Source organism: Xenopus laevis, chromosome 4L, assembly GCF_017654675.1.
Source record: "Xenopus laevis strain J_2021 chromosome 4L, Xenopus_laevis_v10.1, whole genome shotgun sequence".
NCBI lineage: Eukaryota > Metazoa > Chordata > Amphibia > Anura > Pipidae > Xenopus > Xenopus laevis.
Genome location: NC_054377.1, coordinates 88,929,925 through 88,950,553, shown reverse-complemented (window position 1 = coordinate 88,950,553; position 20,629 = coordinate 88,929,925). Strand labels below are relative to the sequence as shown.

General features: G+C 40.4%; 1 protein-coding gene across 1 annotated transcript; it reads right to left on the bottom strand.

The window, feature by feature from the left end:
- Positions 1-1,472: 1,472 nt before the first annotated feature.
- On the bottom strand, positions 1,473-17,340 carry XB5864179.L (provisional ortholog of cytochrome P450 family 4 subfamily B member 1 L homeolog). Its single transcript, XM_018258389.2, has 12 exons — positions 16,772-17,340; positions 16,484-16,628; positions 15,476-15,520; positions 12,546-12,673; positions 12,163-12,287; positions 9,574-9,725; positions 9,306-9,412; positions 8,772-8,962; positions 8,406-8,539; positions 7,262-7,326; positions 3,669-3,751; positions 1,473-2,351 (listed from the first exon to the last, which is right to left on the bottom strand). Exons 1-12 carry the CDS (start codon positions 16,955-16,957, stop codon positions 2,159-2,161), a joined length of 1,554 nt encoding a protein of 517 aa, XP_018113878.1. The 5' UTR covers positions 16,958-17,340; the 3' UTR covers positions 1,473-2,158.
- Positions 17,341-20,629: the final 3,289 nt, after the last annotated feature.

The following is a 20,629-nucleotide window of genomic DNA, read 5'->3' as shown; positions in this document are numbered from 1 at the left end:
CGAAATGGTGGTTCAAGGCAAGAGATGTAAAAGGGCAAGATTTATGTAAATATATATTCCAATTTGGTAAGATTCTTTAATATGTCATTCAATTTGATATAAACTATCTGTTGCTTAAGTATTCATTTTGGGGGTATAGTTTTCCTTTAAGGCAGGGGTCCCCAAACGTGAGCAACATTCAGATCTAAAAAGAGTTGTGGAGCAACACAAGTATGAAAAAATGTTCCTGGGTGGTTCTAAATAAGGGATGTGATTGGCTATTGGTAGCCGCAATGTGGACTGACAGCCTACAGTAGGTTCTGTTTGGCAGTACACCTGGTTTTTATACAACCAAAACTTGTTTTTAAGCCTGGAATGGAAAATAAGCACCTGCTTTGAGGCCACTGAGAGCAACATCCAAGGGGTTGGGGAGCAACATGTTGCTCACGAGCTACTGGTTGGGGATCACTGATTTAAGGTATGAAGATCCAAATTACGTTAGGATCTGTTATCCGGAGAACTCCAATTCCTAAGCATAAACTGTAACAGCAAAATATAATGTAGAATATTACATTGCTAAATGCAAACTTTTCTTATTTGTGCAATTATTTTTCTCTTTGTGACTTTTATTACATTTTCCCCTTGGATGTTTAGGGAGAAGTTGGAATACTGTAGTATCTAGAATACTTGGGCACTAAATCTCATGGTAGCGAAGCTTTCTTAAATTTTAAGCTCTACAGTGCATGGACCTCCTCCCTCTTGTCTCTGTAACACTTAATCTAAAATATAACTGAACGTTGTAGTTATTATTGTTTGATCTGTCAATTTAATATTTTGCTGTACAGTGCTGTGTACATAAGTCGCTCTATATAAATACAAATGTAAATATATACATTTCGAGAAAAGTCTCAACAAAATCATGTGATAATTTGAATCGTACAACTTTTTTGAATTGTGTGTGTGTATATATAAACACATGAATATCAAACAAACTTATTTTCATTTTCTGAAGAATAAAGCCTGCAATGTAGGATAAAACTATATATACAGATATTATTGGGGGATGAATTAATTCATCCCCCCTTTTTCCAGAATATCATCTAACACCAAATTTACAAATGTCTTAAAGTAATTTTTTTTTACACCACTTTAAATTGACTTAAAATGAACTCTGGAGACCCACGGTAATTTCAGAAACAGTCTCCAGAGTTCATTTTAAGTTGATTTGGAAGTTTTTTGTGGATTGATGGGGCCACTACTCTGTTGAGGACACCCTGAAACGTATTGGAGTGAGGGACCACCAAAACCTTTTTTAAATTGTGAAGCCTACCACTATAAATGAGATGTTTTACTCCATTAAATTGTTATGTTCACTTAATCCATCTTTGTAATTAATCCCCTTGATGTCAGAATATCATTCACACTGTGTTATTTGCTGCCACCTGCTGGTGTATTATTGTGCATGTCTATACAATAAGTATATCTGCAGCGTATACTCTTAGACCTGTCTTTTATTTGTATTTGAGAATAAATTACAAATGGAGCATTTTGTCACTGGAATAAAATCACTGGTATTTAAATCAGTTTGGGAATGTCAATGAAAGTGGCACTCAAAAAAATTGCCTGCAGATGCCTTGTGTATCATTGCCCTAACAGAGGTACCAGTGAACATCTTTCAATTTTCTTGCCAAATGTAGACATTGTTTTCAATTTTATTATTGTTTTTGTATTTTCTGGCCCTGCTGTTTTTCACTCAAACTAGTATAATATATAGCCAATTAGTATTAATGATTGCTTTATCAATATAATATGTTATTAAGGAAGTAGTAGATGCGAGTTGCTCTGTCACCTGTAACTTAATATGACAATATTCTGGTGATGTGGGAAAGGATTAGAAAAAAAAAATAACTTGCACCTTAGCAAGTGGGTTGATGTATTTGTGTAACAATTGAGATCACCCTAAAGTTGCTGTTAAGTACTAAATTAGAGATACAGTAATTAGATGATTAAAACAGGCTAGAATGGTTTGCAGCCTTCCACTGTCATTTTCCTATGTCACTAATACAAGTTTTGCATTCCTTTATTGATTGTGAACTACTGCTCCCAGAATCCCCCGTCAAAAAGCTGCATCACCAAGAATGTAAAATATATAATGTTATGTTGACCATAACTGGGTTTTTCACATTTCCTTTTTGTTTTCCTTTTTCTGTACTCTTCTCAGCTTGACATGAATTCCATTCAGCGATCGTAGGACTATCTGGGGGACTTTTTGGGGTTCATTGTCAGGGTCAGGAAACAGTTCATATCTTTGTAAGGTCAGAGCAACAGCTACTTTCATCTCATTCATTGCAAAGTTCTGTCCGATGCAGTTTCTGGAAAAAGCAGAATTAAAACGTTTTCAGTGCACTGAAGAAAAGAACCCCTTAAAGTTTGTGGTATCCAGCACATGACCCTCCATTTTGGGTGAACTATAAGGACTTTCTTAAATTAAGGGGGCATTTACTAAAACTTGAATTTATCCAGTTTTTTTATTAAAACAAAGTAGTCCATCCCAACCACGAATTTAACTTATTTATCAAAAAACAGCTTGAAAAGGTCAGTGCAGAAAAAGTCTTGATAAAATTGTGCCACTATTCGAATTGTACAGATTTTTAGAATTTGATGCCGAAATCATAAGTTCTTTTGAGTTGTCGTCTGAAAACCCCTACTTTTTTGGATTATCGTATGAAAGCCAGCACAGATCACAATGTCAAGAAACCTCTTCAAATTGCGAAAGGGACATCTGCCATTGACTTCTGCATGGCCTCGACAGGTTTTTAGCAGCTTTGGCATATAATAAATCCCTAAAAATTCAAGGTTTTTTTTCCCTCTAAAAATTTTAGTTTAGTCCCCCTCCAGAAAAAAATCGAGGCTTCATAAATAGGCCCCTAGTTGTTATGTGGTTAGAGGCACAGAAGGAAGAAAGTCCCTTACCTGTAACACTTAGGGGGTATTTACTAAAACTAGAATTTCCCCATTTTTTTATTAAAACAAAGTCGACCTAACTTTATCAAAAATCAGCTCGAAAAAGGTACAGGAAAAGTCTCAACAAAATTGTGCGAAAATTCGGATTGTGTGACTTTCAAATTTGACGCTCAAATCATACAACTTTTCCGAGTTGTCATCCAATTACCTCGACCTTTTCAGATTATCGTACGAAAAACCAGCGGGCAGAAATAAAACATTTAAGTTTAATAAATAGGCTGCTTATAGTCTAAGTGCCTGAGTTTGCAGCATGAGCATATTTTTCAAACTCTTAGGGGCTGATTTACTAAAACTCAAATTAACTTTTTATATCAAAATGAAACAACTTCTGGGACATCGGCCTTTGACTTCTACATGAGATGGCGTATTTTCGTACTCAGATTTTAGCAGCTTTGGGGTATGATAAATATCTAAAAATTTTAGGTTTTTCCACAAAAAAAATGTTTTCCCCCTAAAAACTTTTGATCAGAAAGAGGTTTAATAAATGGGCCCCTCAATGAATCTCACATTTTTAGAGCTTTTTGTGTGAACTTTTTTATATTGTAAAACTGTGTAGCACTACATTTTCTAGGAGGTGGTAATTACAAATATACAGGTAACATTTCTAACAGGATGAGATTATTTTGTAAAGATGGCAGAGAATGTTGCTACTTATACTTCCTTACCTTGGACCTGCAGAAAAGGGAATAAAGGCATGTGGATGTCTGTTGTCTGAATTCTCTGGTGAAAACCTCAATGGGTCAAACACCTAGAATTAAAATGACATAATAAGACATAACAAGGCACACATAACCAAATCAGAACCAACATGTTATGGGGTGCCAGTTTGTTAGGTACCCCCAGGTACCCAGAGTTGGTGCTCCTCTTTGCTGAAAAGTCCAGGGAACTATTTTAGGGAGTACGACACTATGTTGATTATAGTCTTTACAATCCTTGCTACTGTTCTGGGTTGGGCGTATGTGCAACAAATAAGAAATCTTGGCTTTCATTCTCCTAATTTCAAGTCCTGATTTAGCTCTATTGCACATGCACAATGCCTAGAGCAGCAGCAAGGATCTCATAAACAATTGCAACCCCAGTGATATCCTTGTCCTTTAACCACTTGTAACATACAACAATGTTTTACTGGTTAACAAGCACTATGCCAAGGAAATATCTCTCATTTGATTTAGGGGAATAGGTAAAATATCCTATCCCAGGACTAAAATGCTCACTGTTTATGGTTACTTGTGAAATTTAGAATCTATGTTGGTAAATCAAAAAGGGATCCCGTTCTCAGCCTCAAAACTATAGGCCAGTTAGTCTGACGTCAGTGGTAGGAAAGCTTTTCGAAGGTTTAATAAAGGAGAAGACTTCATAGCAAATCATAATACTATGAGTTTGTGCCAGCATGGTTTTATGCGTAATAGATCTTGCCAGACTAACTTAATTTCTTTTTATGAGAAGGTAAGTTGGGACCTCGATTCTAGGATGGCAGTGGATGTGATTTACTTAGACTGCTAAAGCATTTGATACAGTGCCACACAGAAGGTTACTGGTTAAATTAAGGAATGTTGGCCTGGAACATAGTATTTTCTCCTGGATAGAGAACTGACTAAAAGATGGACTACAAAGACTACAAAGATTGGTGGTAAATGGAACATTTTCTAATTGGACCAGTGTTGTTAGTGGAGTACCGCAGGGTTCTGTACTAGGTCCCTTGCTTTTCAACTGGAAGTGTGCATTGAAAGTACAGCTTCTATTTTTGCAGATTACATAGTTAAATCGGTTATACACCCCTCCCTACTTTCACATAAATTCTATATACCCAAACCTATACTAACTATAGAGTTTAGTATCACAATAGCCTTTGATATTCTATCTGTCCAAAAAATCATCCAAGCCATTCTTAAAGGCATTAACTGAATCAGCCATCACAACATCACCCGGCAGTGCATTCCACAACCTCACTGTCCTGACTGTGAAGAACCCCCTACGTTGCTTCAAATGAAAGTTCTTTTCTTCTAGTCTGAAGGGGTGGCCTCTGGTACGGTGATCCACTTTATGGGTAAAAGGGCCCCTGCTATTTGTCTATAATGTCCTCTAATGTACTTGTAAAGTGTAATCATGTCCCCTAGTAAGCGCCTTTTTTCCAGAGAAAACAACCCCAACCTTGACAGTCTACCCTCATCATTTAAGTCTTCCACACCTCTAACCAGTTTAGTTGCACGTCTCTGCACTCTCTCCAGCTCATTTATATCCCTCTTAAGGACTGAAATCCAAAACTGAACTGCATACTCCAGATGAGGCCTTACCAGGGACCTATAAAGAGGCATAATTATGTTTTCATCCCATCCCTTGAGTTAATGCCCTTTTTTATACAAGACAGAACTTTATATTCTTTAGTAGCCACAGAATGACACTGCCCAGAATTAGACAACTTGTTATCTACAAAAACCCCTAGATCCTTCTCATTTAAGGAAACTCCCAACACACTGCCATTTAGTGTATAACTTGCATTTATATTATTTTTGCCAAAGTGCATAACCTTGCATTTATCAACATTGAACCTCATTTTCCAGTTTGCTGCCCAGTTTTCCAGTTTAGACAAACCACTCTGCAAAGTGGCAGCATCCTGCATGGAACCTATAGTTCTGCACAATTTAGTATCATCTGCAAAAATAGAAACAGTACTTTCAATGCCCACCTCCAGGTCATTAATAAACAAGTTGAAAAGCAAGGGACCTAGTACAGAGCCCTGTGGTACTCCACTAACAACACTGGTCCAATTAGAAAATGTTCCATTTACCACCACTCTTTAGATGATACTAAATTAAGCAGAACTATAGGTTCCATGCAGGATTGTGCCACGTTGCAGAGTGATTTGTCTAAGAAGGAAAACTGGGCAGCAAACTGGAAAATGAGGTTCAATGTTGATAAATGCAAGGTTATGTACTTTGGCAAAAATAAGATAAAAGCAAGTTATATACTAAATGGCAGTGTGTTGGGAGTTTCCTTAAATGAGAAGGATCTAGGGGTTTTTGTAGATAACATGTTGTCAAATTCTGGGCAGTGTCATTCTGTGGCTACTAAAGCAAATAAAGTTCTGTCTTGCATAAAAAAGGGCATTAACTCAAAGGAAGAAAACATAATTATGCCTCTTTATAGGTCCCTGGTAAGGCCTCATCTGGAGTATGCCGTGCTGTTTTGGACTCCAGTCCTTAAGAGGGATATAAATGAGCTGGAGAGAGTGCAGAGACGTGCAACTAAACTGGTTAGAGGGATAGAAGACTTAAATTATGAGGGTAGACTGTCAAGGTTGGGGCTGTTTTCCCTGGAAAAAAGGCGCTTGCGAGGGGACATGATTACACTTTACAAGTACATTAGAGGACATTATAGACAAATAGCATAAAGAGGATCACCGCACCAGAGACCACACCTTCAGAATAGAAGAACTTTCATTTGAAGCAACGTATGTGGTTCTTCACAGTCAGGACAGTGAGGTTGTGGAATGCACTGCCGAGTGAGGTTGTGGAATGCACTGCCGGGTGATGTTGTGATGGCTGATTCAGTTAATGCCTTTAAGAATGGCTTGGATGATTTCTTGGACAGACATTATTTCAAAGGCTACTGTGATACTAAATTCTATAGTTAGTATAGATATAGGTATATAGAATGTGAATGTGAAAGTAGGGAGGGGTGTGTGTATGTATGCTGGGTTTTCATTTGGAGGGGTTGAACTTGATGAACTTTGTCTTTTTTGAACCCGATTTAACTATGTAATTATGTAAATCAGCCCTTATGCCTTTGCCTTAAGGCACTGGTATGCAACAACCTATCCTTAGGCTATTCGTTTTGGAGGTACATTTTGGCTGACTGTACTTCCATTTACAGGATGATCACAGATGCATAAGTGTATGATGTGTGCATGTATAAGCAGTTCTTCCAGTGCCTGTGCAAGCTCAGGTATGCTCTTTGATAGTTCATAACCCTCTTTTTTAATCTCTGCAATGCACCAGGCCTGTAACAGGAAAGCAGAACCAGTGGGTGCTGGTGGTGCCCAACTGGGTATTTGGGTTATGACTGATGTCAAACTTCAGCACAAGCTTTGAATAGAGATACCTGTGTTCTAGATTTTTGGGGTGGGGGGACCTAAAAAGATGCTGTGGGGCCTGATAGCTTTAAACTACTGCGCTGTAGGAATATAGTACGGCAGGCATTGAAATGTTCACAATTAGTGCCTTTTAAAGCAAATGTAAATTCATAGAAACTTATTTACCTCTGGGTCTTTCCATAAACTTGGAGATCGGTTTATTGAATAGATGCTTACAATTATTCCTGCACCTGTGTGCAAGAAGAGAAATATACCTTCAGGCCAGGCAACACATCACTTGCTGGTGGCAAGAAGACATTACTGCAGATAATAATGCTCACTGTCATAAAACTTTACTGTTTCAGATTTTGAAAGCAGATAATTTTTGTCAAAAAGTTACTCAAAAACAGGGCATTTTATAAACTCAGTGTACGTTTAGCACCTTTGCAAACATATATATGGGGACTTTAACAGGTCATCACGCTATCCATAATGCAAAGTTCTTCTGCCGATGCCTTGCGGATGAGAGTGCATGGGGCATTAGCAAAAAAAAGTAAAGTAAAAAAGTAAATTTTAATCTTTGTTTATTGGAATCCAAGGTGCTTGCTTTCCCACTCTGCGTGGACCTCATGTGGACCATGCTAGCACAGAACTACATCCACCACACAATTCCCTGTAGTCCCTAATTATGTCATAATATTCGAATTGCTTAATAAGCCCAGATGCATTCCCCCAATATGTAATCAAGACTGACTTCATTCCCACAATCCTGTCTTTCAAAACATTACGGAGATACCATAAATTATTAATTTGCAATTTAGAAAGTTATTTCCTTTTCCATGAAACACAAAATGGCATTTGTTTCTATCTCTGCAATAAATTACTTAAACCCTATATGGCAAGTGTTCTTGGTTCAATGCAAGCAACATTAGATGGGGCCCTCCAACCCCGATGCACAATTCTGCTTTTTATTACCAAGAAAGGCAAACGGGGCAGTATTGGGAGTCCACCATGGTATGACTCCAGAAGAAATGGAGGAGGCCTGGGATTTTGTTCTCCTTTAAAATAAAAAGCTACCATTGTGGCAAAATGCCTGTTAAGGCTTCCATTGAAGCTCAGGAGGAGATGTTACCCTTTAATCTATGTTTAAGTAAATAAAATAAAAAAACGAATGAAGACCAACTGTAAATTGTCTGAACGAGACTCTCTGAATTAAAGACCGTGAACTACTCTTTTAATGATGTATACGGTAATGTTTCAAATACAATGTTACTTGCACAGAAATAAACAAAGTCTAGCAAGCATAAGAATATGGAACGAGTTGGCTGACCTTCTGGAAGACTCCGCCCATCACAAAAAGTTATGGGTTTGCTTAGTCGCCGTCCAATTCCTGGTACTGGTGGGTAGAGCCGAAGACTTTCTTTAATACACATAGTAGTGTAAGGTATCTGCCCTAAATCATCCCTGTGAATTTTTAGTAGAAAGAAAATAGGTTTTGATAAAATCATATAAATTCTACATAAAAAAAAAATAATAATAAATATATATATTATTACCATTATATTATATAATAATTAATTTAAAACACTTTAATTTTTTGGTGTAATTGTTCCTTTAAGCTGAAGTGAGTTATACTTTGAAGGCTTGTGTAGTAGGCTATACAAATCAGCATTAAAACAAAGATGTGGGTTCTCACCATTCCATGGTCTCTCTATCGCCAAGCAACTCTCTGATCTCCTCCCGGCATTTCTGCTGGTGCTCTGGGTTTTTGGCCATGCAGTATAAAATCCAGGAGATGCCACTGGCTGTTGTGTCATGTCCTTCAAACATAAATGTGTCCACCTCTGCACGGAGGTCCTCATCAGATAGACCCTTCCCATTTTCATCCTAACACACAGGTATTGTGACATGGAGCTGACAAATGCGGCCGTTCGGAGGGGGGCGGGGCCCGGCTGTGCGTCACGCACCAGGGCCCGCCCCCCTCTAGTGACGCTTCTCACTGCTTTCCCCAAATCCCCCCCTCTCTCCTCACACTCTATAGTTGTGTAGGGCAATGTGTATAGGCATAAGGTCCCCCATTAGGGCGCATACACAAGATTTTGGGGTGATATACAACTTGTCTTAATAACAGTGTCCACAAAATGGTTCCAAATATAAATCCATAATGTGCCACTATTATAACCCTATGATATATCCCACCAGAACTGTTTCAGGAATACAGATAATGTACCTTTGCACAGAGAAGAATATCAAGAAAGTCCAAGTGCCTTTTCTGTTTTATTTTGTCCAGTTCTGTCTCATGCATGAGCGATTCCTTTCTTTGTTTTATCACTTTATCTGGAACAGTACACAAGATCTAGTTACTCACTGGTAGAACTGTTCAGTTGGCATAGATGCAAATGCTGTAGATGAAATTTCTGCAGTACTGACTGAAAGATTATGTTTATCATGCAAATCAAGGTAAAAAGCAATTCAATATTCTCTAAAAGACAGGGTACCTGTATGTTGCTGTGCTGTCCTAAGTGCTTTGCGGAAACGAAACCCAAGTGGGCTCAAATAAAAAATCAGCTCATTGTGGTATGGGAAGAAGCGAAATCTTTGATCCACCAAGTAAGAGAGTTCATACACAGCTTTGATGTAGGCATTATCTCTGAGAAAGGCAATGTAGAGCAAATAAGAAATATTGTTTGTATTGTAACTTAAAGCAATAACGGACAGAGAAGGGTATTCCTGGCAAAGCAAACAAGCTGTTCTCCATAACGCTTCATCTTGCAATCTTATAACTTGTCCCTGAACGTAGAGCAGGGCATACACAATTTCAAAGAAAAACTTAATTATGAGAATATCAAAGGGCAAGCAAAGGGATTTTACATTATTCAACACACAGGGGGGTATTTATTAAAACTCTAATTGTTCTCATTGTTTTAAAAGAAAAATTCGACCTAACTCCCAACCACCATTTGGCTTAGTTTTCTAAAAAAATCCAAACGAAAACTGAACGTGCGGGAAAAGTCGAAACAAAATCGTGAGACAATTCGAATTGAGTGACCTTTTTCGAATTGGCAAAATTTCAGATTTTGGGGATTTTCGAATGAAAACCAGCATCAAAATGTCCGAAACCCACGAAGATCAACATCTTCCAATTACAAAAGGGACATCTGCCATTGACTTGTACATTACGTGGTTTTAGTTGGAGTATTTGGATTTTTGCCATCTTTGGAGCATTATAAATCTCGAAAAATTATAGTTTTATTTTCCTCTAAAAATCCTGATTTTTCCCCTTAAAAAACGTAACCAAAAAAAATTGGTGGAGTTACCCATAGCAGCCAACTAGATCTTTGTATTCATTTTCTAATTTGCGGTATCTTTTTCAAAGCTAATTGCTCATTGTTATTGGCAACTTCACTTGTACAATCTAGCACCTATATTTGTGAACGAGCCCATGTGTGTATTTACATATTTGGTATATGTTTGAATTTAGCTGTATGGCACACTAGGGCTCCTTTACGAATGCACCAACAAATACACATGCTAAAAAAAGACAAAATTACATGTGTGTTATTGTTATTCATAAAAGGTACTTGCTACAACACACACTTCTTGCACTTGAGAGTACTATTAGAGAACGCCACAGAACCTAACAGATATCCTGCACAATGAATACTGCACAAATACACTCATTGACAGAACCCTGACATAAGAATCCTAGGATCACTGACAGCAGTTCCAGGGGTTCCACTAGCTCCACTATTGCATTAATAGACCCTACAGAGTTGATTCAAAACATACAGGCTTGTTAACTGGCTCCTGACTAAACTGACAATCGTATGAATGTTATAAGAACCTTTGACTGTATGCAGGCATGGACTGATGTGAATCAGGGCCGGACTGGGGGTAAAAAGCAGCCCCGGCAAAAAAATCTAAGCGCCCAACATGTAAACACGCAATGGTCTTGTACACATCCACTCATATATTGGGGGAAAACTGCAAAAAATTATGTGCATAAAAGAGCTGCCTTTCTCACTTAAGTGTAGCGGGGGGGGGGGGATGGCAAGTATAGTAGTGAGAGATGGTGCCTATAGTAACAGTGGGATAATGGTCTCTGGGAAGGGAATGTGACTATGGGATAGCAGGTATAGTAGGAAGAGATGGTGCCCAGCAACAGATGAAGAAGACTGAATGAGAGCCTAGGAATAATTCTTTGACTATAACTAAAGGAGTATTTGTCCTAATTTATATAAATAAAATGTCCGTGCCATTTGCCATTTGTAAGTTTATCCCACAACCCTGCCACCCATAAAGACTTCCCTGCATCTAAATATATGCAGTCAGTTTTTGAAGAAATGCATAAAAGAGCCCATAACCCAGTGCCAGGGGACGGTGTCTGCAGCAGAATATGTCATAACTGTGTGGTAATGGACTACTGACTTGCCTTGTAACAGTCTGTTCAGATGATCATCCTCAGACTGAGGATATTAATTGGGGGTGATGATGTACCGTGCCCAGGCCAGCAGAGAAACTAGACTGGAGCCGAGCTCAGTTCCAGGAGCCGAGTCTGACGCTGTTCCTGCAGGCTGCAATCTGCGTGCCGCGGTGCATGTGGCACGGTGGGCAGGACAGACAGCTGTAACGGTCCCACGTCAGCAACGTCGCGTTGGTATACTGGGTTCCAGCCAGCCTGGAGAGATGGTGCCTATAGTAACAGCACAGCCTGTGCTCGGGCCGGACCATTTTAAAAAATAAATGGGGATGTACTGGCTTCCAGCCAGAGTGTGGGGCCCCCATTGGCGCGGGCTCCAATTGTGCCCAATCAGCCTAAGGCCGGCCCTTATCGATCATCGGAACACTTGAACAAAATATAGAGTCGGGCCTGATGTGAATGATGTGTAAAGTGCTGCAGAAATGAGTTGGTGCTATAAAAATACCAGGAAATAAATACAATTATAGTAGACTCTACGGAACTAGTTGCTGATTGGCTACTATGGGTACATAGACAACACTGGTAGTAATGTCACTACACCAATTTACTGTACATCAGTAAACATTTTCTAAACTGAAGCATGAATACTCCTTGCAATTTAATCAACCTGTTATTCTGGCAGCTGGAGTTGTAGCTGAAGGCACATTTCATGATAGTGTCCAGCGTCATCAGACTGACATGGTGGAAAAGCTCAAATGTCTTCTCATTTGGCATGAGCTTGTCCCATTTGTCCTACAAAAATCAAAATACAAAGGAAAAAATTTTTATTATTGTAAAACTGGAATGTATTTTTTTTGCACTATTCAGCATTAAAGTTTTATACATTAACTATTTCAAAAGCAACCAATTACCAGTTTAGCTGTGGCTGGTCCATTACAGTAAGGCTAATAGAAGCAAATTGATTGCTTTGGGTAACTAAGTTGGAGTGAGATTTATAACTATTTTTCCAGTGATCCTTATAACAAACAAACCATTCAGAATAATCATTACCAGCATGACTCTGGTACAATCTGACATTAAAGACACATATGGCTTCAGCACATCGTAATGAAACCCTGGAGTTAATAATCTTCGGTGTTGGAACCACTTGGGCCCTGATAGAACCAATAATCCTTCACCTGCAGGACGGCAAACAAAGTAGATTATTAAAACAATATAATGGAAAAGCAGATAGTCTGAAATTGTTAGAGGGAGTCTATATAAAACATAATTACATTTTTATCATAACATCTGAATATGATACTGACTGATAACGCCAACATTTCACATGGCAAAAAGTTTGTTACAATATGAATAAAATATGGAAATTAATTTGGATGTATTTAAGAGGTTCCAAAGCAATATTTTTTGTCAAGCTTTTCAGAAATGTTCCTTGACTTTCTATAATGAAACTTTTTTTCAGTGCTTGCCTGGCTTTTCTCTTGACTTGCATTGATGGGCCTTTACTCTGAGGCAATTTTCAACAATTTCACAAATACTGCTAAATTCAGCATGGATTTGCATTTTAGTTGCTTTGAGCAGAAGCTCAGGCTGGAAACAAGAAAACTTGGAAATAGATGACGATTACTTGAAGGCTTTAGGTAGATAAAATAGTATCTTGGACATTTGCTGGTACAATGTCTTTGTCAGAAGGGCAGGCCTGTGGCATACATACATGCATGTTTTGTATTTTGCCATAATGTGCTGCTGAGTAGTTTTCTGATAATATAGAATTGTACAATGTTCATGCTGAGATGGGCAAGTTTTTCTCCACGTGGAAAGGTGTAAGGTGAACATGGGTTTGGTAAGTCTAAATAGTTGGGGTAGGGAAATGTTAAGTAGTAAAGTGCAGGAAGATTGATATTGGTCAGGAATTGGGGAAATAGCAAATGGTGGGGAAACAGAGTATAAACTGAAGTATGGGGTTCATCTCCTTTGTTGCAAGAGCAGTGTTCTGTGCAGAAGCTATGGCCCTGTCAAATACAGAGCAGGAAGACTCCTTAAATAAATTGGACTCTGCATGGTTAAAATGGTTCTTCACCTTTCAAACGCTTTTTTTAGTTCAAGTGTTTTCAGATAGATGCAGAAAGGGGCCAAGACAAGGGGGGTTCAGTGGGCACTGCAGTCAGGGGCCCTATAGCAGAGGAGGGCACCACAGTGGAAAGGCAAGTTTCCCAGCCCATGATGTCCAAGGGCTTGTTTGGGTATTGGGCCAGGTTTTGAGTGCATTGTGGGCAGGGGTTGTGACCTCTTTTTTTTATTGGGGCCCCATTTTATTTGTTGTCAGGGCCCATAAAAAACAGGGCTCAGATGACCAATTGGTTAATAATTGGGGCCTCCTTGGGGAAGGGCCCTGCAAATTTAGTAGTATAGTGCCATATTGGAGTGAAGGATTTGGTAGATGGTTTAAACATTTCTGCAGGGCTGGTCAAAAGAGAGGCCGGGCAGGCATTCATTTAAAAAGGCCCACTAAGGTGACTAATAGAGCTCGAGGCAGAGTGAATACTGATATGTGATATAGTGAATTAGTACATGGTTCTTGATAAAACTGTACTATTGTTAATCAATTAAAAGTTGTAAAACTGCAGCCTGTCTCCTATATATGTGTACGATTGTCTTTATTTCATAAATGTTTATTTTACAAGGTACTGCGCCCACATTCCCATGATATGCAGTGGGGGTCTGTTTTTTTTTTTTTTTTTTAAACAAAAAGTAGTTATTCCTGGAGAAGCTTAGGTACATTTGGTCATAGCATATCTAAAACCATCAAAAACACCAAAACAAAGCTAAAAAGTGAAACACTGTCATATATATGTATGGCTCAATTGTATTTATTATGAGTGCAAGCAACCAGGAAACAAATTAATTACTGACAACTATTACTTGCTGAGTGCTAGTGGTTGCTGTCACTGTCAGTCTCAGAGGATGTTCCCTGAGTCTATGAAAGGTGTAGTTGCACTAGGTCATACTATGGTCATTTGCTAAACAAAAGGCAATGTACTATTAGAAAAGAAAGGCAGAAGCGCTCAAACCACCCGCCACTATTTAATTTCACAGATTGGAAACTCTTTCTATATAGCGGTGTATTATATCATTCAATGCAAATGCGCTCACCGCTGTTTCAAATTGGCTCGGGTGCACTTGCCCCGGGCCCTCCGCTTAAAATATTCCAATGTGGTAAAACTGTGGGTCACTCACCGCTCCTGTTCGGTGGTCCGGGTGCTGCGCCCCGAACCCTCAGCATGGGGGAGACATCAAAGTAAGAAGACAACTGCTTGGCACGCACTCCACAGGACTCCGGGTAGCGGTTAAAACTTATTTCTTTATTGCACAAACATATATCCTAACGCGTTTCGTGTGTTGCCACACGTAATCATAGGCATTAAATAACAATTACATACACATGGTTTAAAAAGGCATTGGAAGCTTTCGTCACTGAAGACGCACTTCCTCCTTAAAATTTCTTAACTCTTTCAAAGCTGTTTGTTGTGTTCTAAAGATTTCGTTTTCTTTTATATTATGTTCCTATAAATTATTTTCTATATAATCTCTGAAGTCTATATTTATTTTTATCTTTCTCAACTTTACTATCATTGTATTTTAATGTTTCATTTCCCTATTTTTTCTTCTTTAGATGTTTCAATAAATGTGCAAGGTGTGAAAACACCACAATGGACCATTTTTGCACTTTGAATATGGCCTTGCTCTCTTACAGAATTGCAGAAGGGCGTTACGTTAGGTGCTGTGTCCAGCCATTCTCCCAGGCAGAAAAGCTCTGTGCAGGAGCACTAACAGGTATGTTATTGCATTTCTGACGGGGGGATATTAAATGCCAGTTAGTTTCAAAAAGCATAAAGAACAAACAAAGCCAAGAAGGGACAAACTGCATATATATATGCAATTATATGACATATATAGTACAAATGAATGTATTTACATACCAATCCATGGAACAATAAATTTGTATGCCATATCATCCTTTGGATCTGTAACAAGGTAATTGAAAAATAACAAGGTTGAACAGAGTCCAAAGTATTATTTATGGATAGTTTTAGGTTTATTTGTACAGGTCACCAACATATTCAATAAACAGCCAAATGCTACCATGTGTCAGATTTAGAGCTACTGCAGAGACATGGAAAAGTAAAGTTGCGTATGTCTTTTCATCAAAACACTTTGTATGAATATATTTTTAGTTTAGACTAGGAATTTCTCAGTTTCAATACAGCCTGCTAGTTTCTAAGTTCTGAATGTAACCAACCCTTTGAGTAGTTCTGCTGCCAAACAAATTTCTCAGTTGCAAGGAGCTGTTATATCTACCGATCCCAAATATTTTAGTAGATAATAGATTTTTTATATAGTGTACTTGAAGTACTAGGCACGTTTTTATACAATTTTAAACTGCCAAGTAGTTGTTTCCTTTGCTATGCTAAGCTTCATTATCTAAGTCACAGTTAGTTACCCCCAACTCACATACCTGTAGTGATATAAACAGTTGCGTTCAAGACAATGACAGATGGGGTGCTTAGTTCCCCTCGGGAGAGGAGATTTCCTGTGAGTTGCAAAGCACCTCTTCTGTCGTTGCCCTTATAGAGATTGCCTGTGGCCTCTGTATTGGCTTTGTTACACTGTGTGCTACTATTGGGGTGAAAAATAAGTGAATCACAGTTACTAGCAGGTACTTTGAAAAGTTGTGCCATTTGCAGACTGATTATTAGATTGCAAGCTCTTATGGACAGGGCCCTCTTAAGCGCTTATATTAGTTATTGGTTGCTTATTACGTAAACCTGCAAGTTCAATGCATGGAAAAATTGATTGTACGGGGTCGTATGGAATACGTTGGCGCTTTAGAAATACGTTATATTAATAATAAGGCAAAGTATTGAATAAAGATACATGTATTAGATGCTAAGTGCACACAACCAGCACAATAACAACATCGTTCATACCCTGCCTGGCCAGGACAGCCTTTGCATAGTCAGGGTGTGTGATGATCAGAGAGGCATAGAAATTTCCCAGCCACAATGGCATGCCATAGGGAAAGACCTGAGCAAAGCCCAGAACAAGGTCCAAGTCCTTCCCGATCTGGAGAAACTGCAATCACAAATAAACAGAAAAAAATCAATTTCATTAAACATTGTCATTCCCCCATAGCAATACAGTGTGTATTGTATAAGCAGTCATGGCAGTGCTGCACCTATAGCGCACGCGCGCACCTCCCCCCCCCCTCTACCTACCTCATGCGCATTCCCATACAGCCAGTGGCACTTAGGACCTGGGAAAGGACTGAACGCGGCGACCATCCTCCTCCGCCCAACATACAGCTGAGCTGCTTTGTACAGTATCAGCAGGAGGCCAAGCGAGGCAGCCCAGGCGCACCACTGAGCCGGAATACCCAACCCGGAAAGCACATTGGGCACCATTTCCAAGGCGCTGCTACTGCAGCAACAGTCACAACAATCTGAGGCGCTGCTGGGCCCGCGGGAATGTCATTGAACAATCTCAGACTGCAAGGCATGCCGGGGAGGGAACATTCACATATTAATAGAGGGGGCGGAGTCAGTGGGGGCCAGAGACAGAGAGAGAGGATGATTTATTGTGATCATCTGAGTTGCCGTAGGAATTAGAAGAAAGGTGAGTTTGGGCAGGTGACACTAGTGACTACACTTTAAAACGATGTGATCCTGTCCAGCAGGTGGCGGCCCATGCGTTCATAGCCTACAATGCAATAGCTAAGAACAAAAGTACCTTTCTTTGTGTGGGGTCAGGACAGTGTACCATGATAAATGCAATATTGAGATTCTTTTCTGTAGGACCTTGGCAATGACTGCACTTGCTCCGCACTGATGACCAGCTGGACAGCCCAATGTTCCTGTCAGGAGTAAGCAGGGCCGCCATTAGAAATCACGGGCCCCTACAATAAAATTTTTATGGGCCCCTGGGCCCCGTCCCCTTCACATCACAGTTAAAGGAACAACACAGACATCAGCGCTGAAAACGGTAAACCCCCTCCCCCTCCCACACACACACACACACACACGTGTTATAAAAAGCTATAAGTTAAAAAAACTGGTACCAGGGGCCCTCATAAAAGTTTTTTTAAAAAAAATTGGTGGTCAGGGCCCCACTACAAGTTAAAAAATAATAATTTGTGTGATTGGAATATGTGATTGCTTCTATGGACAATAAGAGTGCTCTGCACCTGACCCCAGATCTCCATCAGAATGCAGAAAAGATTTTATAAAAAAAAAGAAAACAAGAAGTTTGAATTCCTGAATGATTTTTTTCTGCAGATAGGGGCTTAGGATAATGATTTGTGCTTTATTGGGGCAGATTAGTCACAGTGTCACTACTGTCTCTCAATGTGCCCTGTACATGTCTCTTCAATGTGCCCATTGTTCCATACTGTGTGTGAACCCATTCACAATATACACTTTTAACACAAGGCACTGTCTAAATATACACAGTAAGGCTGGAAAGACTTTCCTAACCTGTACAAAACGCGGTACTGTAAATCATGCTTCAATAGCGACATCAGTGCAACAAAGCCCGAGATACTGACTCATAACAGCCCCGACTGGGGGCACAAGCAGTGGCTGGGGGAGACCCTCCTGCACACACTCTTTCACACATACACATATGTGACATACCCCTCCCTCTCAGCTCCCGTACTGGAGCCACACGCTCAGGGGCGATCCTGGCCCCTCTGCTGCCCCCCCTCCAGTGGCGTAACTACAGAGGAAGCAGACCCTGCAGCTGCAGTGGGGCCCAGGAAGTATAGGGGGCCCCATGAGGCCCTAATTAATGAGCAATTCCAATATATATTGGGAAAACAGGACAATCTCTGGATATTTTGGGGTTCCTAAAATAAATTTGCTTGGGGGCCCAGTAAAATCTAGTTACGCCACTGCCCCCCTCCCCCGGAAATTCGCTCTTAAAGTACCAGGAGCAGCATTTTTGCTGCCCCTGGTACCTAGTGGGGCGCTGCTGCCTGAGGGGACAGCCTCAACTCGCCTCATTGGCGAAGCACCCCTGCACACGCTGCAGGCTGACACAATCAGGTGGCGAGGACGCAGACGCAGCCATTGTGTCTGCATGTTTCTTTCCCCTCCCCTGCTTCTACACCATTCATAGAACCGGACAGGGATTGGATAGCTTGGAGGGGAAGCCAAGGAGGGGTGGGGAAAGCGATGTGCAGGCAGTACAGCACCGCCCTTCATACCAGATTTTGCACGCTCTCTGACAGCAGCAGGGGCCGTGCCAGAGTAAGTGCAGCCACCGGGCCCCCCCCAAACCCAAAAAGCACCGGGACAAGTGTCCCCCCAGTCCCCCCCTGATGGCGGCCCAGGGAGTAAGTAAGAGTTATACTGAAAGGAGTGCTTGGTGATCTCTCACCCCTGGGCAGGGTCACTATCAGAAACCCACGGGGACGTACAGCAACATTTTCTGGGCCCCCTGGTCCCCATCCACCCCAAGCCCCACCCTAAGCCCTCTTAGCGTCTTTTCGCGTCTTCAAGACTTCAACTTCTGCTCTTTTCACGGCTTCAAGTCTTCAGCACGGCTTCGGGTCTTCGGATCGGCTTTGAGTCTTCAGCACTTCTGCACTGTTAAGGGGCGCCATGTTGAGCTGTACCCCCTTTGCCCCCCTGATGGCGGCCCTGCCCCATGGCACCTGAAGCTGAAGGTATATTAATGAGCTGCTTGCCACAATATGCCATACACATATTAACTTGTAGAGGGTTTCAAGGAGTGAAATGTTACCCTTTTGTAGGGACCCTTAGGTTTAGTATGTCCCTATGGCTTTAAATCCCAACCCTTCATTATCTCCCTAGTTGCTGGGCAGTAGCCCATGTATCTAGTGGTTAATCTATATATTCCAGTTATTGGCCTAGGACCACTTCTTGCCACACTTTAACATATTGTCTGGTAAGGGTTGGTCCTTTCTCTTTGACCTCCGGTTGCTGATCCAGCTGCATGTTTTCCAGGGAGCTTGGGTACACCAAGGCCCAGTAAAGCTATTCTGCCCTAGAGAGACCAGTGCCTCTAATGATAAGTCAAGTAGCAGCAGGGTTGCCAGGTATAATTTTTAAAACCAGCCAAAGTCAGCTACAAAACCAGCCCAATACAACCAAGAGGCAATTCAAAAGTAGCCCCAAAATAGCACAATATGTGCAGTGAAAAAAAAGTCTGAAAATAAATAAATATATATGAAAATTGCATGCTGTGTATTGTAGTCCTACATTAATCTTGTCAGTCGGCAAGTTGTCAAACAAAAACGACATTTTCCAACATGCATTGGAGACGCAGGCTTGGCACATTAGGGCAAGAAAAAACTTTGGCTGGTTTCCAAAGTACAAATTCAGCCAAAGGCCCAAAAAGTAGGCTAAATCTATACCTTGGCTAGTTTGTACTTTCAAAACCCACCCGGGCATTAAATTAAAAGTCCAATTTGGCTGGAAAACTGGCAACCATGGGGAGCAGGAACCCCTTGTATGAGGCCAGCTAGAGACAGGTTAACCCTTTCATAGTACTCTCTAGGAGAGAAGGACAGAGAGGTTTAATACCATGAGCAGCCTGTGCTCCTACAAGGATTGTAGCAGGGAGTAGCTCTCCCCTAGGCTATAAGATTGCCTACAGTGAAGGGACTGCAGTTGTATAGGGTGTCAGGCTTTAGATTTATTCTCCCTGATTACTCCATTGTATGGGACCTGGGCTACTTTTGAGGTATTTCTTCCTAGAGGTGTACTTTACTACTTGACTACATCCACATGGTGCCACACTGTGCTGTCTCCGCGTGACTGTCCTGGGATTCTAACAACTGTCTGCAATTGTCTCTGTGTATTGTGAGTATTAACCTTGCTGGTCCATCATATCTTTTGTAAATAAATTGTTCTTTTGTTTGCTGCAAGAGCATTCTGGCGTCCTTTTATTTTACTTTTAAGCACAGCAGTCTATGGAAGTTGTAGTTGCAACACATCCTATCTTCCTTACTTCCACTTAGTGTAGGCCCTGCCTTAAGTGTAAGAGTCAAATGTAACCCATGCTCTATTGCTTTAGCTGGACATTAACCCTTTTGGTCTAATATAGCCCAAGAT